The 27,236-nt window shown below is 55.2% G+C and overlaps 1 protein-coding gene across 1 annotated transcript; it reads right to left on the bottom strand.

The window, feature by feature from the left end:
- Positions 1–7,792: 7,792 nt before the first annotated feature.
- SMTNL2 (smoothelin like 2) lies at positions 7,793–26,859 on the bottom strand. Its single transcript, XM_082604616.1, has 8 exons — positions 26,446–26,859; positions 19,326–19,416; positions 18,588–18,824; positions 17,703–17,775; positions 16,662–16,841; positions 15,526–15,643; positions 15,068–15,219; positions 7,793–8,696 (listed from the first exon to the last, which is right to left on the bottom strand). The coding sequence occupies exons 1-8, from the start codon at positions 26,833–26,835 to the stop codon at positions 8,570–8,572; spliced, it is 1,368 nt and encodes a 455-aa protein (XP_082460742.1). The 5' UTR covers positions 26,836–26,859; the 3' UTR covers positions 7,793–8,569.
- Positions 26,860–27,236: the final 377 nt, after the last annotated feature.

Here is a 27,236-nt window from a genome sequence, read left to right as displayed (position 1 = left end):
TGCGTGTCAGGCTCTTGTTAGACCATGGCACCCAGTAGGGAGCCGGGTCCACTCTCTGTCCTCCTGGCACTTACGGTCTAGTGATAAAACAAGAGTGGTGGGTGATAGGACAAAGTGAGTTTATGGTGCTCTGGGGACAGAGGTGGTGGAGGGCTGTCAATGAGGGCCTCCCGGAGGAAGTGATATTTAGACTGAGCTCTGAGCATGAAGTAGGAGAGATTCAGGTGAACAGGGCAGAGGGAACAGTGAGGGACAAAGATAAAGGTGAGAGTTGGAGCCAGGTTGGTGGTCTTCAATGCCCTGTTAAGGAATTGCTTATCCTAGGGATGATGGGAATCCATTCAATGGAGGTGGTGATGCAATCAGATTTGCATTGGAAGATCACTCTGGTGGCAGAGGGTAGAGAATGGGTTAGAGAAGGCCAAGAATGGAGGCCTGGAAGCCAGTTCTAGAAGGTTCTAATCCAAGTGAGAAGTGATATGCGTTACATAAGGTTACCAGGCAGAGTGGATGGAGGAAACTGGGATCAAGAGATAAGAACCCCAGTGTTCACAGCAGCACTATTTACAATAGCCAAGATATGGAAGCAACCTAGGTCCATCGACAGATGAATGGATCAAGCAGATGTGGTATCGGGCTTCCCTGGTGGCTCAGTGGTTAAGAATCTGCCTGCCAATGCAGGGGACACAGGTTCGAGCCCTGGTCTGGGAAGATCCCACATGCTGTGGAGCAACTAAGCCCGTATGCCACAACTACTGAGCCTGCGCCCTAGAGCCCATGAGCCACAACTACTGAGCCTGCATGCCACAACTACTGAAGCCCGCACACCTAGAGCCTGTGCTCTGCAACAAGAGAAGGCACCGCAGTGAGAAGCCCACGCACCGCAACAAAGAGTAGCCCCAGCTCACCGCAACTAGAGAAAGCCCATGTGCAGCAACGAAGACCCAATGTAGCCAAAAAAAAAAAAAAAAAAAAAGAATCTGCCTGCCAATGCAGGGGACACAGTTTCAAGTTCTGGTCCGGGAAGATCCCACACGCCCTGAAGCAACTAAGCCCATGTGCCACAACTACTGAGCCTGCGCTCTAGAGCCCATGAGCCACAACTACTGAAGCCTGTGCGCCTAGAGCCCGTACTCTGCAACAAGAGAAGCCACCGCAATGAGAAGCCGCGCACTGCAACCAAGAGTAGCTGCCACTCACGGCAACTAGAGGAAGCCTGCACGCAGCAACGAAGACCCAACGCAGCCATAAATAAATAAATAAATAAAATTTTAAAAATTAAAAGAAGATGTGGTATCTATATACAAGGGAATACTGCTCAGCTGTAAAAAGAATGAAATTTTGTCATCTGCTATAACATGGATGGACTTGGAGGGAGTTATGTTAAGTGAAATAAGTCAGAGAAAGACAAATACTGTTCAATATCACTTATATGTGGAATCTAAAAAATACAACAAACTAGTGAATGTAACAAAAAAGAAGCAGACTCACAGACATAGAGAACAAACTAGTGGTTACCAGTGGGGAGAGGGAAGGGGGGAGGGACAATTTAGGGGTAGGGGATTAAGAGGTACAAACTATTAGATGTAAAATAAGCTGCAAGGGCATATTACATAATATGGGGAATATAGCCAATATTCTGTAATAACTGTAAATGGAAAGTAACCTTTCAAAATTGTATTAAAAATATAACATTTTAAAACATTTTTTAAAAAACTTTTTTTGTTGTTTTTTTTTTTTGTTTTTTTGCGGTACGCGGGCCTCTCACCACTGTGGCCTCTCCAGTTGCGGAGCACAGGCTCTGGATGCGCAGGCCCAGTGGCCATGGCTCACAGGCCCAGCCTCTCCGCGGCATGTGGGATCTTCCTGGACCGGGGCACGAACCTGTGTCCCCTGCATCGGCAGGCGGACTCTCAACCACTGCGCCACCAGGGAAGCCCTAAAAACATTTTTAATAAAATAAAAATTTAAAGAAAGAGATACAGAAATCTTCCTCATATAAAGAGTTCTTAAAAAATCAAGGGGGGAAAAAGGGACAAAAGACACGAACAGAGAGTTCATAGAAAAAGATATACAAATAGCCCATAGGTATAAAAATATTCTCATCTTCACTCTTAAGTGAAATACAAATTGAAATTATACTGATACCATCTGTCACCCGTGATATTGACAAAAGTTCCAAAGTCTGACAGCACTCACTTGGGGAAAAAGTGAGCTGGGGAAGAAACAGGTACTCATGGTGGGAGTGCAAACTCCACCCGTAGGGAGGGGAATTTGACAATATCTAACAAAGTAGGTATTTACCTGTTCACCCAGCAACCTCATTTCTGGGATTTAACCCTGAAGACACACCGCCACAAATATAAAGCAGCACATACACAAGGCTGCTCACTGCTTGTAACAGCAAAACATCAGAAGGACCTAGATGCCCTTACACAGGAGACTGGCTGAAGAAACTGCCAACTACCCACACAGTAGAGGACCATGCAGCCATCTTTTAAAGATGAGGACGATCTCTATGAAACGATTTCACTTGCTAATGAAAATAAAAAAGCAAGGTACATAGCAAGTATTGGCTACACTATCCTTTATGTAAGAAAGAAAGGAAAATAAAAACATAGCTATGTATTTGCTTATTATTGTGGATGGAAGGGAGGGAGGGAAGGGGAAAAAAAGAAGGAAAGAAAGGCACAAAGGGAGGATGAACCAGAGAGTAACGGAGTGAGCAGGAATGGATGGGGGAACGTGAATAGGAGGATACCTTTTCATACAGTTTTGATTTTTAAACTAGAGAAAGAATTTGCACATTCAAGAAATAAACTAAACTCATGGAAACAAACCCTCAATTGAATGCAAACAGAAACAGATGAACCTAACTATATATCAAATTCATAACATGACTTCAAAGAGAAAACAAATATTGCAAGCAGCTTTTGAGGGCAGTATCTGTGCACCCTAAGAGGATTTATTCGGGGGGTGACGGGGGGAGGGCTAACAAGAAATCCTGAACTTTACTTAGTGGATTCGTTTTTGGCCTTGGCATCAGTTTTTAAATTATGGAATTCTTGTCTGTGTATTACAGTATAGAAGACAGTTGTAATACATCGAAATTGTCGGGAATCAGGATTGTTGGAGAAAAAGAAATGTAAGTATGGAATAGAGGAGGGTACACATGAATCCTGTGGTCTCGGATTTGCTGGTATGCTTGGAGGCATTTATACATAAAATTTCTTAGCTCTGTTCATTGAAAGGGCCTAGAAGCAAGACACCCAGTAGCAATGAACATACCTAGTTCTCGGATCTTGACTGATAAATACGAGACTCCCCACTAAAAGAGACCAGGATGCCTTGCTGCTGATTCCAGGATTACGGCAAAGAAAATAAAAGGTCAACTTGGAACACCTTGTGCCACAGGCAAGGAAGTGCTCAGAGGCTGATGGGGACACATCAAAAGGACACAAGAGCTGTCTTCTCCCCCTGGACAAACTGGACAGTTTGAGTATCAAAAATAGTAATGACAGGGATTTCAACACATTGCATTTTTAAAAAAAGAATCATAAGCCCATAGTAATACTCAAAAAAATGAGATATGAAGAGGGAATGGCCTTCTTTAAGAGGAGTGTCAGCTATTAAATATAGAAGAAATGATGGAACTTAAAAATCACCCCTTTCAAGAAACTTATGGTTACCAAAGGGGAAAGCAGGGTGGTGGGGCTGGGCAGGATAAATTAGGAGTTTGTGATTAACAGAGACACACTACTATATATAAAATAGACAACCAACAAGGACCTACTGTACAGCACAGGGAACTATATTTAATATCTTATAATAACCTATAATGGAAAAGAATCTGAAAAAGAATATGTATGCATAAGTGAATCACTTTGGTGTACACCTTAAACTAACACAACATTGTAAATCAACTATACTTCAATTTTAAAAAAATCACCCTTTTCAACTCCCAGTCTAATCACAGATTCAGGCAAAAATCATCAGTTGATAATTCTAAAGGTGTTGGGGAGAAGGATACTCACATGGTCTCAGGAGCATCACCCACAGATTTCTAACTAGTTACAGGGGGAGAGTGTGCAATGGAGAGGTCTGGTGGACACCCTTCCCCACACCATCATCCCTCCCATGGCCAACAGGGGGCTAACCCGCACCACGTGCTCCTGATATGATGCTATGGAAACATCCATCACCTGGGCTGTATTTCGTGCCAAACACGTTTCACGTGAATCTACTCAGGAGGAAACAAATGACAGCAGAGTGGGGAACAGTCTACAAGGCAACCGGCCTGGGCTCTTCAAAAGAGTTAAGTGAAAAATAGGCAGTAAACAAAAGGTGGAGGGACGGTTTTAGATTAAAAGCAATTAAAGAGACACAACCGCCAAGTGCAGTGTGTGAACTTTGATTGGATCCTGGATTGTTAACAATTTTTAACAGCCTAACAGGCATGTGGAAGCAATTAGAGAAATTTGAATGTACGCTGTATACAAGTAAATGTTCCATTTCTTAGGTGTGCCAGTATATCGTGCTCATGTAGGAGAATGTTCTTATTCTCGGGAGACATCTGCTAAAAAAGTATTCAGGGCCGAGTGTCATAATGCACCTTACTTCCAAATGGCTCAGAAAAATGGAGACAGGACACAAACATGGCAGAATGTTATCAAGACAAAAGAATACGCGATGTTCATTGAACTCTTCTTTCAACTTTTCTGTAAATTTGAGGATTATCAGAATAAAACCTTGGGGAACACTAGCAGCTCTGATGCTTCGGGACACTCAGTAGAAATCATGAGACCCTGCTAGCAAGAGTTTTGCAAATGTCTGGTGTACAACACACGAAAGGAAACAGGTGAATTGCTTTGGCAGTCGGTCCGTGATGCCCAGGGACAAGGTGGCTTTCAGGTCCCTGGCATAGACAATGGGTAGTGATCATGCTGCCGTTTGCTAACGCAGTAGACACCGGAGAAGGAGCCAGTTGTGGAGGGAAAAGGAAGGAAAAACATTCCATCTGGACATTCAGGTTCCCAAAGCCCACACCAGTCCTGGGTTATGAACCCCTGATGTAGAAGACAGGGCACAGAGCATAAGACACAGCACAGGGGAGTGATGGATGGAGGGAAAGGAGGCCATGGTGGAGACTGGGAAGAAACAGCCAGACAGGTGGGGGGAACCTGAGAGTGTGGGTGAGGTCACGGATGCCAGGAAGAGGGGTCTAATAACGCACATACCACCGAGATATCAAACACGCTAAGGACACTTGTAACTGTGAGTGATGAAAAATTTGGTTTGTAAAAAATATAGATTTTTGCCCCTTTGCCTATGGGACAGCATTGGATCAACTCATGGGACCAGGGTGGAGAGTCAAGATGCACCCAAACACTGGCATGTCTCGGGTGTCACCACCCATATCGTCTTGCCCTACTGATTTGGGGCCTCCATCAGCTCTTTATTACAACCCAGTCAGACAGTCTCCCTCCTGCAGAGGCTGCCTGGATACCCCAGAGAGCGCAGCATTCTTGTTCCATCCTTCCCAGGTGTTTTTTGGTTTGTTTGTTTGGTGCTTTCTAGGGAAGAGGCAGGCCTAGGCATTTTTAAGGTGATTTTTCAAAGGACGATGAGGGCTGTTTGATGTCAAATCACATCCAAGAACAAGAGATAAGAGATCAAAGGCTTTAAAAGCAAGCCCAAACCAAATCTCAAAAGCGAGACAGATAAGACGGGTAATAATCCTACCGAGAACATTCATCACTCAGCAGAAGGGGATGATGGGTGGATGTGAGAGCGTAGCTCAGAGAGAGGGGAACAAAGGGGAATCAAGTTGGCCGTCTCAACAGGCATAATCGATTCATCAGAATGAGTGGGTCACCTGTCACTAAGTTCGAGAAACCCAATTCAGAGTTGGTTCTTCTGGGTTGCACAGATGTCCCACCTAAAACTGACCAACTTGCTCAGCATTTTTAGCGTGCCATCCAGTTGCCTGGAGTCACACAGACCTGGGATGGTAGAAAAGAAAATATCCTCCCACACGTCTCCTCCAGTTACGGAGCACTGACCGCCGCAGCAGGGAAAGCTGAGAACTTTTCCTCCTCGAACACATTTGCGAAATTCGTTGGCCTTCACAGACTGTTCCCCAAACACCTGGCCTGAACGTTCTCCTCTAACCAGCATGTACAAGATCATATTCAGAAAGTGCTTATAAGCTCTCCCTTGGCTAGAAAAATCTCCATCAGCTGTCAGAGAAGCTAAAACCCATCTTGGCTCTGGAGAAACATTCCCTTCAGGGAAAGGCACAAGCCAATTTGGTCACTTAATAAGTTTTAACAAAATCCAGGTGAAGGGATCTATCTGGGAAAGCAGAAGAATCTTATTGAATACAAGCAGCTCTGAGGAATAATTCCTCTCGGGAGGTGTCGTGGGGATGGGGAATAAACATGTGAGACCATCTGTACCATGGTAGAAGGCGACTCGACGTCCAATTTCACAAATGGGAACTTTCCGTGCAACCCTGATCTAAAACGATGGTTTCCAATGTCTTGAGATTGGGCGGCTTGCTCGCGTTCCGCCCACCCCCCTACTTGCCCTACACCTTGGAACCCTCAGGCTTTGTCTTGGAGATAATCAAGTTTAAAACCCCTTAAAGCTTATGAGCCCTCATTTGCCCCTCCCCCCAAACCACAGACGAGAACATCACAGAACCTACTTTAAAGATATCTAGCCTGTATTACTCAATGTGAGACATGAGGGACACCATGCCTCAATTTAAGAGAAATTGTTCATTACGCCAGCAGGATCTGCTCTATTTTATGTGCAGAGGTACAAGACCACGTTTGCAATTCAGGAGAGTTCTGCTTAACATGTGCAAGGACTCAGGAATGTATAGACATGCTTTTTATAGAGCCCCTGTGTGCTTGGATCGGCTTTAGGTTTGAAACCCTAAACTTCAGTAAAAAAAAAAAAAAAAAACCAGGTGCAGTGTCTTTGCTAATAATAGGGCTCACCTTCCCGAGCCTCCACGAGACAAGAGCTGGAAAGGGAGTGGTTCCCACTGTGGAAGAATCCAAAGGATGGAACAAGACTGCAGCCCGAACAAACAAATCTGCTGAGACTACCAATCACCCACCTGGCAAGCTCTGCCGTGTTCCTCCCGACACCCCCAAAAAGCTCTGTTCCCCAACACAAGGGACCACAGGTGACTCTGAGAAGGCACAGATGCTGGTGGTTAGAACCCACTGCATGAGCTGAAGACGTATATTAACTCCTTAAAGGGAAGTGCTCCAAGTGCATGGCTAAAATCCAACCCGATTAGAAAATGCTTCTTGAATAAGAATAAGCTAATGGCTGCGGCTTTATAGAATCTAAAGATGTTCTACTAAAACCCAACAGCTTTTTTTGTACCACCAAACAGCTGTGAAAATAAACCAGTGCCCCTAGATGGGCTCCCCCACGTGTGGGACCACCCCACTGCTGATCACAGATCTGTCAGTCAACTTCCAGGGAACAGAACTGCAAGGGGGGACTTTCTGTCCGTGCTCCTTCCATGACACGGAGATGGGTGACTGACAGGCAAATGCAAAAAGAGCAAATGTGATTTTCAACTTTCTGAGTGGAGATTTTGGTACAGAAACAGTTAAGCGGGGGGGCGGGATGTAAGCAGATTTTCATTTGAAATGGATGAGAAATCTCTTATTCCCAGGCACCCCATCTCCCAAACAGAAATAACAAACCCCAAGTGAAGTGCGACACATCTTTTTATGTACAAACGGTCAGTGGTACAGATGGAGTTACTTTTTATAAATATCTGCAGCAAATCCCTTTAAAAAAGCTGTGAATAAAAACCACCTCGCAGCACCAAAGGCCTGTCCTTCCCTAAAAGTGTTAACTTCCCAGGGGCCTATTCTTAGCCAAACACGTGTGGAGCCCTCCTGGGAAGGACAGGACCACTTTGGGACCAGGCAAGAGCCCTCCCATTTCCCCAGAGAGCCGAGGTGACTTGCAGGTCAGCTGCTGCCCAGGACCTGGGAGTGATTAAACAGCTTCTTCCCAAGACTTCAGTCTTCTTTGTCAAGCTGCTGATTAAGCGTCTCTATATTTCCTGGCAGTGGCCCAGAGCGAGGGAGGGAAGGAACCTACAATAGTGTGAGGAAGTAGAAAACTCTGGGTATTTTGATTAAAAAACACTTGGTAGTCAATGCAACCATGTAAAGCCAGTGGATCCAGTTCAGCAGAGGGAACACTGTGATTCAGGCTTCCATAATCTACAGACAAGCATTATTATTATTTTTTTTAAAGGAAGGTAATTATTTAGCACCAATTTCTCTCTCTCTGGTAATACTTCCTTTTCCTTGGAGCCCTTGGCTGTGATCAGTGCGGTCAGAACGCAGCTCAGCGGTACTTTCCCATCAGTAACGCAGCCGGGCCGGTTGGGGAGCGCGGTTACGAGGCACAGAACAAACAGCTCTCTCACACCAGAATGCAACTCTGCTCGGGGGGCATCCTGACTCCGGGACACAGGCAGCCCCACCGACTCCTTCGGGGCTTGGCTCTCCAGCCCCGAGGGGCTTCACTCAAAGCGACGCAGGTGGTTGTACAGAGACTGGACGTAAGTGAAGACGCACATGGGGTCCGGCTTGCGGCCCATCACCATCATGTCCTCCACCTCAATGAGGCGCTCACAGTTGGCCAGATTCCTGAAACACAGAAGCCCCATCAGAATGCCGGCCCCAGCCATCAGCCAGCGTCGCTGCCCCAGAACAGAGCTTGGCCCGGAGCTGGAGGCTCCCAAGTGCTCCCCAACTGGGAATCCATATCACCCCAGAAGAGCCTTTGCGGTTACTTTCTCTAATGCAGTGTTTCCCAGACTCCCACATCCACGAACGGCCCTTATGACTCGTGTTTTTACATAACTAGACTTTCTTTAAATTTTCAGTGAAATTCAGCTTCCCTTTAAGGTTTCACTAAATGAAGTTCTGCTAAAAAAATCAATTTTATTAATTTGGTCAAACTTATATTAATCGAAAAGGTTAGTTTTATTAATAAAAATTTAGCTCCAAAATTAAATTTCACTAAAAAAATTCAACGTGTATCAGCAGTATATGGAGAATCAGCACGGACTATAAAAATAAATGTAAAATGAATAAAGTAAAAAATAAATTCACCCATATGCTTCCTAAAACAATGTCTTTAACCTTTTTTTTTTTAACCATAACCCATAGAGGTGTTTCATCGTGATTCATTCAGCACGTGCATACATTTATGTGGAAATAAAGTTTCACAAAGATACTGACCTTTTCTATTACTCATATTTTCTCTAGATTTCATCTTTATTTCTCTCCCACCTCCTTTTTTTTGTTTGTTTTTTTGTTTTGTTTGTTTTAATGCTGGTAGTGAGCCACTAAATTGATTTTATTATCTACTCAAGGGTCGCAACAACTCAGAGTTTTAAAAGTTGCTTCAAATCATCTTGTGAGCCTCCCCTCAACCTCGCCCTGGGTCCACCTCATGCTCTGGGAAATACTGGTTTAACTTCTGGCCCACTGGTGTAGATGCGTGTGGAAACTGGGGCCTTTCACTGGGCTGCAAAAGAAAGCTGTTCCCTCTGCCGTTCCCAGCTGGGAGGGGGGACTGAAGGTCCCGGCTTCAAGGTCTCATGGAGGCGGGAAGATGAGCATCCACCTGGGAGGTAACAGCAGGGACCCTCTACCAAGCCCAGCAAAGCCCGGCCCTGTGCCGAGCCAGACGCGTCATCAGGCCGAACCCAAAAGGCCCAAAGCAACAGCACTCAGTCCAATCAGCTTCAACAGCTGCGTGCACTGTTGTAGTTCCAGGGTCTCCTCCGGTCTTTTTGCCCCCATATCCATAAGTCCATGAGTGACACTGTTCACATCCCAGCTGTATCCTTCCTAGCTATATGATTTGAGCAAGACACTTAACTTCTCAGGGCCTCAGTTTCCCCGACTGCATAATAGCCACTTCACAGGGAGGTGGGAGGATTAATGAGTTAATCACACAACCAGCAGGAACGGTGTCTGGCACATCAGAAGAGCTCAATAAACGTTAGGAATGATCACTGTTGCTGTCTGTATCATCATGGTTCGCTCCAAGCAGCAGAGTGGGTCATCAGGGAAAAGAGGCCGGAACTGGAACTCTAAAGAGCTGGGTTCAGATCCTGGCTCTGCCCATAGCTTCACCCTTCCGTGCCATTTCCTCGGTGGAAAGTCAGCCCCCGACCTCCGCTCCCCCTCCCGGTGGGCTTGTTCTTGTTGGGAGGTGGTGCCTTGTACCCCAAGCACTTTCTACCGGTCCCTGCCGGCTCCTGGGCCTGCATGCTCCAAAGACAAGCCCTGTAACCTCAGCACGGGGCCCATCCTGTGGTGCTGGCCTGACGCCGGGCCTCCTATCAGAAACCGAAAGTCAGGGCGAAACGGAGACGCCAGTCCCGGATCCCATCGGCGGCTCCCCCTCCGTTTGGAGCAGGCAGCTTGCAAGGGAAGCCGAGGGCTTGGTGGGGTGGCGAGTGGCTCTGGCCCGATAAGCGGGCACCCTGGCTGCCCAGGATGGGCCGGGGCGGGGCTCGGTGTCAGGGGAGTGGCCGCTGTGACAAGGATATGCACGCAGAGGTACTTTGTTGACAGTCGAGGACTGAACATCTGAGTTCCTGGGGAGGCCGTGGACCTGAGTTCACCTCCTATCAGGTGGCGTCGATGCCCTTTCTCCCTACCTGCAGCGCAGGGAGAGCTCCTCCTACCCGCCCAGGGCTGCAGACGGAGAATGCCAGGTGTGTGCCCGGGTATCACCACTGACAGCAGTGGCCTCAGTACTCAGTCCCCCAGGAAACGTGGGCACCATTAGAACCCTAAACCTCAGCCTTGGAAGAGAACTGAAATCCCACCCTCCAAACATCCCCCTCAGAGGCACCAACCACCTGGTGAAGGCCCTGTCTCGGCCATGCTCCCCTCCAGGTTCAGGGAAGGGGCCCTAATTTCCACCAAGCACCGTTCCAACCCCTCTGCAGATGGCCCTGGCCAGGAGGAAGTTTTCCCTCACGTTTCTTATGCTGTTTTACCTCTTGGTACTTTCTACCTATTGGCCTCACAAGGCTATTCTCAGTCTAATTGTTTTTCCCCCCACAAAAGAGCCCTTCACATGTTGGAAGAAAATCTTAGTATCCATGTCTTTCCCTGAAACTAACCATGTCTGGTTCCTTCACTGTGCCCCCGGTGGGTACCTGGGGGCTCTCCTCTGAGCGGGTTCTGGTTTCTCTCTAGAATTGCTGGCACGTCCCAAGTGTTGTCCAACTTGGGCTGGCCCCCTTCTTCATTCTAGAGGCTGCACTGACCCTCCCACTAATGACATCCCTGCCCAGGGTGGCAGTCAGGACAGGCGCTAAGGCCTGACCCTGGTATCACCCTCTACCCCACAGACAGGAAGCTATGGGCAAGGTGCTGGCTTCCCCAGAAACCAGGGGACTGAGCCACATCCATCTGGTCCCCACCCCACCCCAACCAGCCGTGACAGTAATGATAAGATTTCTAGAAGCTATGGACACAGCTCCTGAGACAGGATGTGAGTAAAGGAAAATGATGATGAACATTGACTTTTATAAAAACATTTCAGTCTCAAAATATTAGAGGCCCCAATTGCCTTTTAAATGAAAACAAAACTGCTTTTGTGAAAACACAAACTTGTTTTAAATAGTTCAAACAGCATGGAATAATAATCCAAAGAAGAAAGTACAGGTCATTTCAAATGACACTGCGCAGCAAGAACCAGAGCTATCATTTGCCTACTACCAATTTTAGATGAATTAGCCCCACCTTGTTTGGGGTTAAAAAAGGGTTAGAGGATTTTCTCCTACTACTATCCTATTGTGATCTTCTGTCACTACAGGGCTAGCCTGTCAAGCAGGCAGGTGGAGGAGGTGCCTGAGGGGTTATTTTTATTTGTTCAAGCCTTCTCTAAATGCAGCCTGGGATGCCAGGGCTCGGACTACAGCCTCCTATCTGGTTTTAGAGACACATGGGCCCTACAAATAGCCTGGAAGCTCCTTCAGCTGGGCTGTAACCTGAGAGTAGGACACATTCCCCGCAGGGCAAGCGGGATCCTCAGCTACACGGCCGGCCCCGCGCCTACACCGCACTCTCCATCTCAGCGGAGAAGGATGCAGAGGGTCAAGCACCCACAACGGGAGCTGGTCCTCCCACTTTCCAAGCCCCGAACAACTGTCGGACAAGGGGAGCTCGCTGTGTTGTCAACACCGCATCACTCACACAGATTAGGCCCCGGGGAATCTTTGGGGAGGTAAATTATCAGGGGGAGGGGCGTCACAAACCCCTCTTACTCCCCAGGTTCTGGATGCGTCTCTGTGTTTTTAAGGCCCCTTGCTTGCCGAAGGGTCTGGAAACTTCTCCTTCCTGATGTGCAGGGGCCCTGTCCATGGCTGCTTTTCCTTTCCAAAGGCTGTGCCTTCATCAGAGCCCAGGCTCCTGTCACCCTACACCGCCCACCACAAACTGCCTTTCTGCTGCCTGCGTGGCCCTTGATGGCTTTCCCCCAGCCCCGCGTGTCTGCTTGGCTTTTGCTGGCAAAACTAAGGAGTGTCTGTTAAGACACTGGTAGCCAGTATCCTCAAGTAGGTGTCCCTGTGCTTTCTTTCCAGCTGTTCTAACCAGCTTATTGTCCAAGAAACTAGGTGAGCCCAGCTGCCATCCTCCCAGGGGGCCTCGAGCAGGCAGGCCCACCCTCCCAGCCCTGTCTCCCACGTACCTGTGAGCTGAGTTCCCGGATGACTCAGGAGGGGAGGCACCTTCCTCCCCCTCAGGCCGGCTGTGGGCGCCCCTCCCGGCCCTCTCTCTCGAGTCAGCAGAAAAGCCAGAACTCATCTCAGGGGCCCGAAGGCCACCCTCCCCTCCCCTCCCCAGCCAGCCGGAGCCGGCTCAGGCGGTGGGAAGGCGGGGTCCAGTTTTTACCGCTCGTTTGCTCTGGGTAGGGGGGAGGCACAGCCTGGAGCAGACTCCCACGCCCCAGCCCCGATGTGGGAATAGAAGAAACATCTGGTTGGAGTCTGGAGGCTCTCTGGGCTTATACTTCGTGCTGGGAAAGCACAGCCACGAATGGCTCTGGCTCTGGCCGCCAAGGGAAGTTACGTTCCCTGCGAGCTGGGGTGCAGGGCCACCATCCTGGGGCCCGGGGCACCCCTCTCCCTGCCACAGCCCAGCCTGGTCCAGGGCTGAGGGTGACCAAGGCAGCCGGGGCTTGAGCAGGCACCGCCAGGCCCACTGGACTAGATGGAGAAAAACTGTCAGACAAGCGTGGCCTCACCCAGCACGGGGTGGGTCTTGGGTGCCCACATCAGAGCCCGGGCCCTGTACACTCTGACCATCTGCTTTTCGACAGTCACCCTTTCTGGGCTTCCAAGCAGCTGGGCCTCCTCCTGGGGAGGCGCCCCCTCCTCAACATCGAGCCGTTACACTTGGCGCTACTTCAGCATCGTCTGGATTCGGTTGTGTAACATGCTCTGTCCAAAGCTGTTTCCGCAATTAGGATGACAGCTAATCCTAAGCAGCCAGGAAAGAGACAGCTTCCAAAGTATACAAGGAGTTCTTATGACCCCACGGGGGCGAGAGGCCACGCAGGTCATCCGAGACAACACAACAGGGGCAACGCCGGCACGCCAACAAGTCAGGGTCTCCATTCTGCCCCTAGAGCGAGACCCGCAGTACCGGGCACGGGGCTGTAACCTGTGAGCTCCAACTCCTTCCCAGGCGGGGCTTGGGGCCAGGCGTGGGGCGGAACAGACTCGGGGCCGCGGGGGCAGGCCAGGCTTCAGGGAGGGCTCTTCCAACTCCACCAGCACGTGAGAGCACCTCCCGGAGGTGGGCACCGGGGTCGCAGACAAGACACAAGGGGGGTCAGGCACACACGGGTGGCCAGAGGCTCACTCCACCAGGCACAAAGGCCGGCGGGCAGGAGAGAATGATAAATGTTCCCTCCAGGAAACTCAGCCCTGGGGAGGTCTTCCTGCCCTCTGGCCTTCCTCCCCCTAATTCCATGAAGCCCAGCATCAGGCAGCCCTTAACACCCTCAACTCTGCCCCATGCCTGCCCTGGACCGGGGCGTGGACTCGATGGACCGCAGCAATATTTCCCCTGCCCTCCGCCTTCCGTGTTCAGCCCACAGGAGGCCCTGGCGTGAGGGCAGGAGGTGGGGGAGGGCAGAGGGTTTACTCCCTCAGCTCCCTTCCTGCCGGGTCACTGTGAGCTGGTCGCACCCACTGCCCCAAAGTACAGCTCCTATCAGCCAGCCCTCTCCACACAGCTGTTCTCCCCAGCCCGAGGGTACCCCACGGCGCCTGGCTCCTCGCTCACTCCTGCCCACACGTTTGCAAGGAAGCCCTTTGTTAAACCCTCCTGCCTACTCGGTTTGAATGCACCCTCACCAGAGCCCTCTTTGCCACTCTCCTGAGGCACTGGGGGTAGCCCTCAGCCTATAACCAAATGCCAAGCTCCCCAAGCACCTCCTGAACCCAGAATCACCCCTCACCCAATCTTCTCCCTATGAGCAGGTCTTAAGAAGGTAGGCAATTTCATATCAAATGCTTTTACGACATTTAGGGAAGCAAAATGTACCTACTGGAGAAGTCTGAAATGTCCCCCAGGCAGATATTATTCAGTTTCCTGCTGATCAGCTGCTGGGCTCTCCCAAGCAACTGTATCTCACCAGCCTGGAGAGGACAGGCTCAGTGCTCCGGGGGACCCTGTCCCACTGCCCCTTGCACCTTGTCTGTGGCTGGGCCGGCAGACCGCACATCAGAGGCCGGGTACCAGCCAAGAGCGCAGGTGCACGAGAAGAGGGGAGAGCCTGGCTCTATTACTGAGCGCCGGGTGGCCCGGGGAAAATCCCCCCTTCCTGGCCATAGTCTCTCCATCTGTACGGGAGGCGACAGACTGGGTGGCCTCAAGGCTCTCAGCTCTGCGGACAGCTGCCCCTGTCCTGCCGGCCCCTCAGAACTTGGGCTTGGGGACTGGGAGGGGCCGGCAGCCAGGGGACCCGCCATACTCACTCGGCCATGGTGAAGGCCAGCTCGAAGTTCTGCCGCCGCTGCGCGGGGCTCAGGGCACTGTAGTCGAAGGCGTCGGGGAAGAAGGAGTGCACCAGGGCGCAGAAGGCCATCCCGTCGCTCCAGCTGGAGGAGAAGTTCTGCAGGTCCACGTGCTGCAAGGCCAACGCGGGGAGGTGAGGGGGAGTACAGCGCCAGCCTCAGCTCCTCCACCTGACTCGACCCCACAAGCAGGTCCTCCCAGCCCCTCCCCAGGCCCACCGTCCACCCAGCTCAGCAACAAGCCGTGCCTGCTGGACTCCACCTGCAGCGGCTGGGGACCGATCGGGAGGGTACAGTTTCTCCAGCTCCTACCCCTCCGCCCCAGACTGGGGCTCCCGTCCCGGCCAGGGGAACAAGTGTGGGGGGGCGGTGCCCACTCCCACCTCTGGCCGGGGTCCCAGTGGCCAGACCGGGCTCACCTGGTAGCCGAGCGTCTTGTTGCGGCACCACTCGAGCAGAATCTGCTTGATGCTGCTGGCGCTGGCCACGCCGAAGCTCTGCGAGCGCTTCAGCTTCGCCCGGGTCTCGCCCTTCCCCCTGCAGAGAGAGGGCAGGCCTGCTGGTGGGCTGGGGGGCTGCCCCTTGGCTGCCATCTACCCCGAGAACGTGCTGCTCACCCAGGTAGCGTGCAACCCTCCCAGCCCCACACCCACGTCCAGGCGTGAGCCCCCCATCCCAGGGCACAGCCTCCCTTGATGGAGTCTGGCACCACCAGATCCCCTCCAGCCTCCAGGTCCCCTGTTTCCTTCCCACATGGGCAATCCTGGGGCTGAGGACCTGAGGCCGCACGGCCCGTGCCCCCCACCCCCCGCTACCTTCATCCCACCCCTCCTCTGAGCCTCCCTCTGGGGTCGCCCTCTTTCCTAGCCTGGAGTGACGGTTTCTCCCTCTGGGCCCCAAGGACACTCCTTAAAGGCCAAGAACAGGTTGTCTGGGTCAGTGGGACACTTCCTGGGTGTCCCTTCTGACTTGCTAGAGTCAGAGCCTTGGGAGCGGGACTGGGGGTGGTCATCATCAAATATGCCTGGGCCGCACCCCACAAGCAATGGGCATCAATACCACCAGCGCACAGGAGGGCTGGATAAATGTGTGCAGAGGTGGATCCCATCGCTAATGGGAGCGGGGGTGGGGCATGACAGGGGGCTGGTCTCACTGTGTCACCTCCAGCTACTGCTGGGCACCTCAGTGACTGCCCTCTGGCCTCTCCAGTCATGCCCTGAAACCAACTTCTCCAGTTGGGTGAGGAATGTGGGTGTGAGGGCAGCCGGCGCCCCTCCAGGGCTGGGGGAAGGGGGCCTAGGCTCTCCCCAGGCCTTGCCTGGCCCCCTGCCCCCTCCCCTCCTCCCCACAGCTGGGGCCACCTATCCCTCAGCCCGCTCCGTAGCTGGCCCTCACCTTGTGTCTTGCCCAAGAGGTCACATCTTGGGGAACTGCCCCCTGGGGAACAGGATAGGGCCAGCTTTGCCACGCTGTGCCTGCCTGACCCTAGTCTGGGCCCAGGCCTACTCTGGGGGCCCAGACTGGTCTGGGGGGCGGGGCGTGAGAGCACCCGTACTTGCCGGCTGTATCCTGCTCCCATTTCTCGAATAACGCCTTCCGGGCCTGCGCCCCCGAGGTGCGGGGCAGCGTCTGCGACCTCACCAGTTCCCGGCGGCGCTCCCCCTGCCGATGGGCCTGAGTCGTGGCTGGTGGCTGCGGGGATGGGAGGGACTGGGGTGGCGTCACCAGAGGTGGGCTGAGGAGAGAACCACGGAGTCAGAAACACAGACCCGCCCATCACTAGCTCACCTGGGCCCCGGGCCCCCCACCCCACCTGCTCTAGTCCCCAACCGGTTCTGCAGCTTTTCCAACTGAGCTGCTGTCCGAGGCAGGCCTGGCCGGCAGTGGGCCCCTCTCTGAGCATCATCACCCCTCACAGGGGTCCGTGCCTGGGCTGAGAGGAGGGGGGGGCATCCTCCTCGCGGGAGGTATACGCAGAACCGGCCTCACCAGGACCAGGCCCCCTCCTCACCGCCATGAAAAAGACCCCCTTTGTTTCTCCCCTGCAACAGTTTTCCAGAAAGTCACAATTCTCCTTTTATTACTGAAAGGGGGGACAAAAGCCAAGCCAGCCTCTATCCCCAGCTCCGATCACAATCCAGTAGGCCTGGGGGAGCATGGGGACAACCATAGGCCAGAAGGCAGCAGACCTGCCCCAGCCTAGAGACCTCCTCAGCCGCGGGCGGAAAGCAGGATGGGTGGAGAGGAAAGTGGGAGATCGCCCCACGCTCCACCCTCCTGTGGGGACCGAGACACCCCCTCCGATCTGTGCAGAGACGTGCTTTCAAGGGTCCTAAGAGAAACCAGCCCGAGGCCCTATATATATATATATTCTCCAAACAAAACCCTCCACCTAGCCCCGCAGTCTCAGGTCCTCTGCTCAAACCCCGCCCCGTGACGCTGTTCTCCCTTGGAACCAAGCCCAGGAGGGTGCCTCATCCTGGGTCAGCACGGGAGCTCCCTGCAGGGGCCCGGGCAGCCTGGGTTCAAGGCAAAGTCCAGACACTGCCTGGGGAGGGCTGACCTCCCCCCACCGGGGACTGGGGCCCCAACTCACCTGTCGCTGTTCCTGCTGGCCGTCACTGCCCCGTAGCCAGAGCTGGACAAAGACCGCGGGAGAGAATTCTTCTCTTCGGGACAAAGCAAGGGAGAGAAATAACAAACCCTGGCCTCGGGGAGGGTCACCACTGCCAGCCTCCCTTCCTCTGACCTGGCCCTGTGCCCTTTGCCCAGTGTCGCTCAGGGCAGGGGCAGGACCCCTGGGCTAAGCTGGCCCTGCCTCGGCCAACAGTTGAGGAGAAAGGATGCTGGGGACATAGAGCAATGACATAAAAGAGGCCTTTTAAAGTGTCCCCCGCCCCCAGCCCCGCTTTTGAGAGCACAGAGCCCAGGGCCTCTTGTGCTACGTATCCAGCAAACGCTTTGTTCCCGAGCCCTCATTCTGGAAACCCACACAGCCCAACCCCAGGACACACCACTGAGGCCTGACCCCAGGCCCAAGACAGGCTCCGGGGACCACGCCAAAGTGTGCAGGGTAAGAGGCCACCTTCTAACCACAGCCTCGACCTGCAGTAAAAGCCACAGTCGTCTCCCGTGGGGGACGATGCTACTTTACAGCATCTCTGGGGGAAGGAGTCGGGAAAGATGAGTCCCACAGTCGTCTCCCGTGGGGAACGATGCTACTTTACAGCATCTCTGGGGGAAGGAGTCGGGAAAGATGAGTCCCACAGTCGTCTCCCGTGGGGGACGATGCTACTTTACAGCATCTCTGGGGGAAGGAGTCGGGAAAGATGAGCCCCATTTGATGGAGATGAGCTAGGGAAGGGGGTCGCAGTGAGAGCAGAGGGGGGCTGGGGCTTGCCCAGGTTTCCTGAGTCTCTTGCCAACCGCCCCCAGCCCCTGCCCTCCCTCCCAGTTTGAGGCCACGCCCTCCTGCTCCTACCAGTGGGACTGGGAGTCCAGGGTGTGGTGGCCTCGCTGGGGCTGAGGCCCCCCAGGACGGCGGCAGACGTGGGCGAGAGAGCTGCAGCTGACGTCTCCCCAGAGAACCTCTCGGAGACTCGCGTGACAGCCGTGACTGGCTGGTGAGGCAGCTGCAAGGAGAGGCTCGCAGGGCGAGGCTTGGGGGGCTCTGGTGCCGGGGCAGTTTGGGTGGTCTCAGGGGGTCCATCACCTGGACCTGGAACATGGGACCAGTAGGGTTGGGGGTGTCAGCCGTGGCATCCACAGGGGCCTCAGACCCTCCCAGGAGGACTCCAGTCTCTGTGAACCCTCCTCCCACCTCCTCCAGGAAGGCCTCCCTGACCTCCCCCTGCTGGGGATGTCTCGCTGCTCCAACCAGAGCTGGCGTCTGCTCCAACTTTCCCTCATAGACAGTTCAATAAATAGTCACCTATCAGTCCACTTTCTACCCTGTTCAGTGCTTGGACAATTCCTCAGCCCCTGCTTGCATTCCTCCAGAAACAGGGAAGCTCACCACCTTCCGAGATCTCTCATTATCTTCTGTGTTTACACAGTTCTACTTCACACTGAATGAGGCTGCTCTCCCGGCAGCCTCCCCACCCTCTGGGGTTTAGGCTCAAGTCCTCCATCCCTGACAAGGGGTGGCCTGGCACAGAGGTGTGGCTGAAGCCCTGACCCCAAAGCTACCCAGCCCGCTCTCCTCTGCCGTCAGCCCTACCTGCCCCAGGCTGGTGCCCATTCTCGACGATGCACGAGTTTGAGGTCCTTCTCATCTCCGACTCGCCGGCCTCGTCGTGGTGATCCACGCTCTACAGAGAGACAAACACCACCGAGGCCTAGTCAGCCGGGGCCAGCTGCCCACACCCCCTGCGACCCCCCTGGTTCTGGGAGGGCAAACAACACTCAATTTTGAGAGAGACAGCCCCAGGAAGGTACAGTGATGGGCCAAGGTCACACGGGACTCAGTCTCACCAGCTGAGCCCTCAGGATCCTGGAGGCAAACACCTCCACTGGGCTCATCCCAGACCCCCAAAATGCTAGGGGCAAATGTCAAGACTGGGAGCTCTGAAAGCGTGTGCAAGGCGCCTTACCACTTCCCCCAGGCTGGACCAGGTGCCCGGGGTCCGGAGAGCCTAGCCCTTGCTCGTCCCAGGGGCTGCCTGTGTGGGAGCAGCCCAAACCCAGTGACACAAGGTCCTTCCGGGCCAACAATGGGCCCAGGAGCCCTCACGCTGCAGGGTCACAAGATTTGCCTGGATGTCCAGAGTACAGAGGCCTGATTGGCTCCATGGGGCCCCTCCATCTCCTCTGGGCTACAGCAGTGGGAGGTGTCATGCAGAGAGAGAGCCGAGACCAAGAGCCAGCAGGGAACCTGGTATCCTGGCTGTGTTGCCAGCCACCAGGTGACCCAGGTCAGGTCGTGCCCCCTCTGGGTCGGTTTCCCTGTTGGAGATGAGGGAGTAGGTTATGCAAAGCTTCTGCCATTTCAGCATCTGCCAAGCGTCAGGTCCTTTTTCTGGGCACGCCACTTAAACCAACTTGCTTCTGTGCCCCCAGGAAGATGCCACCACACCCATTTTACAGATGGGACCTGAGGGCTGAGAGAGGGGATGTGTGCAGTCCAGGGTTACACAGTGAGAAACAGCTGAGATTGGTGGCCAGGAGGGATGTTGTACTCAACCTGGGCTCTGCCCTTCTCACAGTGAGGAAGGATGGAGGGCTCGGAGCCTCTGTGAGGCTGGTAGTATCTGCCCTGCAAGAGGAGAACACAGGCAGACCCCGATCCGGGGCTCTACTAAGAGCCCATGATGAGTGGCTTGAGAGGTGGCCGTACCTCTCCTTAGACGCCTCCAGACTACCTAGCCCCCTTGTCTACCAGGTCCCCAGAATGACAAAGGCCCATCCTTGGCCCCCGACGGCTCAGCTACCACTGAAACCAGCGCAAGAGGTGTCCACCCCACCATGCGGGGATCAGTCTGGTGGAGGAGCCAGGGCTGTGAGCAGATGATATCAAGCCAGCATGAGGGTGTGAGCCTAAGACAGACTTCATCCAGCCCAGTGGGCCAGGAAGAGCCTCCCAGAGGCAGGGGTAGCCGAGAGCCAGTCTAGAGTAAGCTAGGTGGACCAGGAGTGGAAGCGACTAGTATCTGCCAAAGCAGATAGACAGCAAGGCACAAAGCATTCTGATCTGGTGGCTGGAGAAGCACCATGCAGCCCAAGGTGCCAGCCTGGAGAACTTGGATTTGACTCCTTGGACAAGAAGGAACCGAAGGTCGTCAGCTGTGTTTTAGGAACATCCTTCAGAAGCCAGTGACATAGTGCCATGGAAGGGGGCGACCAGATGGCCAGTGACCTCACTAGTCCCACATGGGGACCTGGGGAGGAGAGATGGGGCAGTGAAAAGGGACTCAAAGGTTTGGGGAGAGTAAGTGGATATGGAGGGACAGGGGAAGTCACACCTCTTCCAAGCCTGGGCTTTGGGTCCAGCTGACTTGACTATGGCGGTGGGGGGGATCGGTGGGAAAATAAGAACTTCAATTTGGGACATGATGAGTGTAAGGTGTCCTTGGGGCATCAGGGGGTTGAGGTCAGGAGGTAGCCGGATATTTGAGTCTGAAGTTTAAGAGGAAGGACGGACAAACGATGGAGAAACAGGGGTCTCACATCTGGAGCACAGCAGAGGAAGAGCAGGCTCGGGGCCGATGGGGCCTGCGGTGGGCACCATAGCTGGAGGCAGAAGAGAATAAGAAGCAGCAGCCAGAGCGGGGAGGAAGAAAACCAGAAGAACGTGGAGAAAGGCAGGTGGAAGTGTGTCGAGAAGGCTGGCGTGTCAGCGGCTCCAAAGGTGGCCTCAGGTCAAGAAAAAGAAGGTCAAGACAAGACCTAAAAAGGTTCTTTGGGTTTAGCCAAAAAAAGAGGTTCTTGGTGACAGTTTAGGAGCTGAATCAGAGGTGGGGGTGGGTGCAGGAGACAGCCTCGGGGAGAGATGGAGACACGGTACCTGCAGCCATGAGGGGCAGCGGGAGGGCCTCCTCCAGGTGGACAAGGTAGGACAATGTTTATAGGCTGCGAGAAAGGCTCCAGCCGGGTGATGGGACCCTCTGTGCGGTGGGGACCCTGGGGTAGTGGGAGAGGACAGGACTCGAGCCTGGGGAGAGCCTGGGCTTGGAGAGGAGGTGACTCCTCCAACTTCCGATTCAGGAGGCTGGAGCGGGACGGGCCGGCCCCACTCGCAGGAACACTGGAGAAGAGGAGGCAACTCCTGACACCTCAGAGTGGGGAGGGCACCCCTAGAGCCTAACCCGAAGCCAGCTCGGCAGAGGGAGGAGAAACGGCCAGTCCATCCTGAACCCAGCCCCCACCAGTCACCAGGGCGCTGAGCTCTGGGGGCTTCACGTCCCGCCCACTCACTCTACTCTGGTCCAACAGGTTCCGCAGGTCTAGGCGGAGGTCTGGAGGGACCCGCCACTGGTGAAACCATTTTCCCAGGAATGTGGGTCTCTCTGGGCACCTCCCCCCGCAGACGCCTGCCCCCACACATTGCAGGCCCCGTACCCACCCCATGATGCCCCAGGGGGACCAGACGCCACAATCAGGAAGGAAGTAGGTCCTGGACCAGCTGGATTCCTGCCAAGGGGTCTCCAGCAAAGCAGGAGGGAAAGAGGATGGGGCTGACTCACGCTGGCAGGCCGGACTCCCCTCACTACCCCATCCCCGAGCCTGGGACCCACTGCTCGCTCAACCCATCCAGAGATCACCCTTCCACCCCTCATACGAGCCTGGCGGGTGGGGGTCATCCCTAACCTCACCCCGTGACCAAAGGCAGCAGCAGAGTCAAGGTTTGGGTCTCCTACCCCAACCCAGGGCTCTACCCACAAAGCGCTCATGCTTTCCAGGAGCAGAAAGGACAACTCAAGACAAATTTGTGAGGCCAGGCCCAGCCACCTTAGCCAGGGGAGGAGGAGAGCGGGGTAACTGCTCCAGCAGGATCTGAGTCCCTGAGCCCACCCACAGGGCCCCCAGCATGCATGCTCCCCCAGTGGTCTTCCTTTGGTGGGGGCAGCCTGATTCGGCCACAGGGAAGGGAAGGGGGTGGGTTCTGTGTGCTGGGGTCAGAGTAGAAGTCACTGGAGAGCCCTGGGGGTGAGACGGGTCCTGGGGAGCTGGCTCTCGCACTCCCAAGATCTGGGCTTTGTTTGAAGCAGGGGGAGGCTCCCTGTGAGGAAGCCCAGGCCTGGGAATGTTAGGGGGAGAGGCGGGGGGTGAGTCTGATTTCAGGGACCCTCTCCCTGGGGAAGTGTTTAAACACTGTTGTGAGGCCAGGAATAATAGTTCAGGCACTCTTGGGGCTGCCTGACCCCACGTGGGCTCACGCGCCCAGGCAGGGGAGCAGGTCTGCGTGCCTAGCACAGCCCACAGCAGCCAGAACCCCCATCCTGAGCCCCTAACACGGCTGCTCCGTCCTCCTCCTCTCTCACACCACAGTTTTAAAGACTCAATTCAAACTCCTACCCAAAGCATTTAACTCTCTTATCGCACAGTGTGTCTGGGAAAGGAAGGCAGATAAGGCAAGTCTGGTTTCTTTCACATCGGACCTCGACGCTGCTCCTGGCTGTCCCACGTGGGGACCCGGTGGCTCCAGCTCAGCTGAGGACATTTCCAGGGACCAACTCTGGCACAGCCTCCTGGGCCAAGCCTGGCCTCAGGCTACCCTCCACTAGCCAGACCACAGCTGTGGCTCCGTGGACACTCTTACGAACCGATCGGGTTGATGTCACTGTTATAACCACGCAGCCCACTTGGCACAGGGGCCAAACGGGGATGGGCCAATCCCCCTTGGATGCAAGGAAACCGAGGTCCAGCTGGGAGATGTCCCTAAGGCCTCATAGCAAATGTGCCCAAAGCAGCTCCTATTTGCTGCAGGGTCTCAGGCTTCCTACAGGGAGTCCTCCTGATTATTCCCACCCTACTGCCCTGCCCTCTCCCTCCTCCCAGAGCCTCCCTGGCTACTCACTACCTAGCAAGGTCAAGGTTTGTGCACTCAAAATTGGATTACTAGATCAACCCTGCATTGAGTTCAGGGCATAAGTATATGCTGAATATGACCCACCTCCAACCCCTGCAGTCCCTGGTTTGAAACCGCAGGAAGCAAAAGGGTCTCAACCAAGGGTCTCTAAATTTCATTGCCTGTTACAGAGGGGCAGTGGGACACCAGCCTCTGCACTGCCTGACGACGGCCACCACTGGCTCTCGTGTGCGGATGAGACCCTCCTACCCAGACCACCCTGCCCCCGCCGACCCCTGGCAACACACACGTGGGAATATGGGAGTATGAGAGGCCAGACAGCCCCGGCGCCCAGCTGAGACTCTTTCCAGTCTCACCCTGGAGCCCCGATTCCTTGTTCAAGACCAAGTGTCCGCTCACAAGCTGCCAGTAACAGCCCATGAGCAAGAACGTGTGGATGACTCTGCACAGCACCCCTCCCTGCCAGAAACTGGCTCGGAGCCCGGGTGGGCGAGAGAGAGGTGGGTTGCAAGAGAAGTGGGGACCAGCGCCTCTGGTCGGGCAGGGAGAAGCTGCCTCAGGCCCAGGGAGCCTCTGATCCCAATGGAGACCTTGACCATCCTCTATCCACAGAGCTCAGCTCTGCTGGCTGTTCCACCTCCCTTCAGGCTTTTCTGAAGTCCAGAACCTACTCCTCAACTGTGTCTCCATCCTCATCCCTCAACGAGGGGCAGCATCCCTGCTGACCCCCAACCTCTTCTTCCAGAAGGACTTCCCTCCCTCCATGTCTAAGAATGGGCTTTCCAGGGCCTCCCAGCCCCCTGGCAGCTCCCTGGACTCTGCCCAGGGCTCTGGCCTCACCCTCTCCTTCTGCATGGCTGCCCTGAAGACCTCACCCATTCTAGGGCTTCAACCACCAGTTCTGCCTTGATGTCCCCCTGACCTCTGGCCTCGGCCGGATCTGTGACTCCGCCTGCTCTGGGACACCTTCGCCTGGATGTCCCACAGCCTCACACCCTCAGCACAACCCAAATGGAACCCAGCATCTCCACCAGACGTGTGACTCAGGAGTCCCCCAGCAGGGCTCCCCAAGCTCTGGCTGCCCTCTCCTTGGACCACCACATTTAAGTTAATCTGTCTCCAGCCACCCTCCAACCTGCCATCCATCCATGAGGGACCTTGCTGGATACAAGGGGGACACTGTCCCTCCCCTGCCCGGTGCCCCTTGCCCACCAGCCCCATAGCCAAGAGGACTAGCCCACGCCACGTGACTAATGGCCATTCCCCACTAAGAAAACTTAGATGACTGGAGAGGTTCCTCTCACATATTTGCGTGAATTCATGTACCTATTTACATGACTCTGAAAGCATTTTTCGAAAACTTGGACAGCTGTTTCCACGAGCAGACAAGTAGCAAATGTGTGTTAAAATAAAATCTCAGGAACAGCCGATGACACAGTTTATTAGGTACGTGTGAGCTCACAGTGGTGATCTTATACTATGGTCAAACAGTGGTCATGCTTATAGGACAGAATTAAGTGTAGCCATTTCTAGGCACTTCACACGGAGCACCGGGACACCCAGGAGCTCTGCCACCAGCATGTTTAAGAACCTCTCACCCCACCCCCCCAAGGCAAAGCCCAACTCCCCGGCCCAGCATCCAGGGGCCTTCACAACTCCCCCCTCTGCTCTCATACCCACCAGGCCCGCCTCCGGCCTGTGAGTCCTTCCAGCCTCTCTGAGGCGGCAGGCACAGCCCCACACACCGCCCCCTGCACGAGCAGCAGCAGGTCCTTGGCCTCCAGCACAAAGCCGGCCTGAGACACCCACCAGGATGGGACAATCGTGTTTGGAGCAGAACATCTGCTCTGGCTGCCCGCGATGTTGGTACTGCTCGGTCTGGGGCAATCGCCCACCCTGGCTGGGACCTCCAGGGGCAGGGGCTAATTTGATCCCCCTCCTCCTGGCCCCTGGAGGTGCAGCCCAGCCCACACAAGAGATCTGAAGGCGTGATGGATTGAACCAAGGAGGGGCTGCAGGTGCACACTACCCAGACCCTGGGACACCAACCCCGGAGCACACGCCTGGCAGGGTGGGAAATCCCACCTAAGGGCCACTGCACGCACCATGGGAACCTTCTTACCCACTGCTCCAGGAGGCCCCAGGCTCAGGGGAGTGACCCCCGCCCCACACCCACGCGGTGTGGGCCTCTGGCCGGTCATTGACCCCGGAAATCTAGACTGCTCACGACTGGTTCCCCCTGGCCCCCACCGCCACCCCGTCTCTCCCTTCAAGGTAAGGATTTACCCCCTGCGAGTTCCCAAACGCCGCTGCCCGGCTGCGCCCCAGCAGACGGCGTCCTCCTGCCCCCAACACACACCCGGGCTTGAGTTCTCCATCTGGGTTAATCAATAACCTGAACCATCAGGCCTCAGTGAAGCGGCATCGCAGGGGGCGCATCAATGGAGGTGTGGGAGTGGGGGGTGGGGTGGGTTGCTGACCACCCCCAACACGCCGGCCGGGCCCCGGGCGGTGTTAAACAGCACCCAAGCCCTTAGTGCCACGGGACAGCGAAGAGAGAGGGACAGAACTCGGGGCGAACAGGGCCCGGCTGCAAAGAAGGGAGGGGGCCCAAGGCAGGTGCAGCGAGCAGGCTAAGCCGGTGCTTCGCCGGATGGTGGCCGGACCCCCACGACGGAGTCGCAGCGGCGGGTGGCAGGGCAGCGCTCAGTTCCGCAGGCGCACGCACTCGAGACCTATAGGCGCGGCGGGGGTCGCAGAGCCCTCCTCCCCCGGCGCACGCGCACAGGCGCCGGCGCTCCCCGAGGCTCACCTGGCCTCGGCCGGACAGCGAGAAGGTGGCGTGGCTGGCAAAGCGCGCGGTGCCCAGACGGGGCGCGCGGTCCGGGACGCCAGGCGCGGGCGGAGGGCTGGGCGTGCCGGGCGCGGGGGCCAGCCCGGTCGTCAAGCCCAGCGCCTCCACCTGGCGCGTCAAGCGCTCGAGCTGCGCCTGCAGCCGCTGGTTGTCGCGCTGCAGCTCGGTCACCGTGCGCGCCAGCGGTCCGGCCAGGTGCAGCGCCTCGGCCACGCGCTGCTCCACGCCGCGCTGCAGCCCCTGCATGTCCTCGTGCAGCGCGCGCACCGCGCCCTCCAGCGCCGCCTCGTAGCGGCCCAGCGCCTCGCGCACCGTGCGCGCCTCCTCGGCGTCGGGGGCAGGCTCCATGGCGGGGCAGAACGCTTACGTGTAAGGGAGATCGGGCCTGGCCGGGGGAGCAGTCTACCTCCGCAGCTCCGGGCAGCAACTGGACGCCCGCGGCCGGGTTCGCCCGAGGGTTGGTGGGAGGGGCGGGCAGGGGGCGGGGCGGGCCCCGCGAGCCGGGGGACTGGGCGCCGCGCGGGGGCGGGGCCGCGGGGGCGGGGCCAGGCGGCTCGTGGGGACAGCCCCTGTGCCGTCGACCCGAGGGATGCAGTGAAGTGGGGGAGGGGGTGTTCCCCGGTGGCGCCGGAGGAGAAGAGCTCACTCCGCCTCTCCTCTTCCGCGGTGCGGAGCTGCACAGGGAGTGCGGGGGCCGAGCCCCCCTTGACCCTGGAGGAGCGGCGTGCGTCCTGGGGGAGGGGCTGCGC

The sequence above is a fragment of the Mesoplodon mirus genome (assembly GCF_964341445.2).
Source record: "Mesoplodon mirus genome assembly, chromosome: 18".
Taxonomy (NCBI): Eukaryota; Metazoa; Chordata; class Mammalia; order Artiodactyla; family Ziphiidae; genus Mesoplodon; species Mesoplodon mirus.
This window is presented reverse-complemented; position numbering and strand designations above follow the sequence as displayed.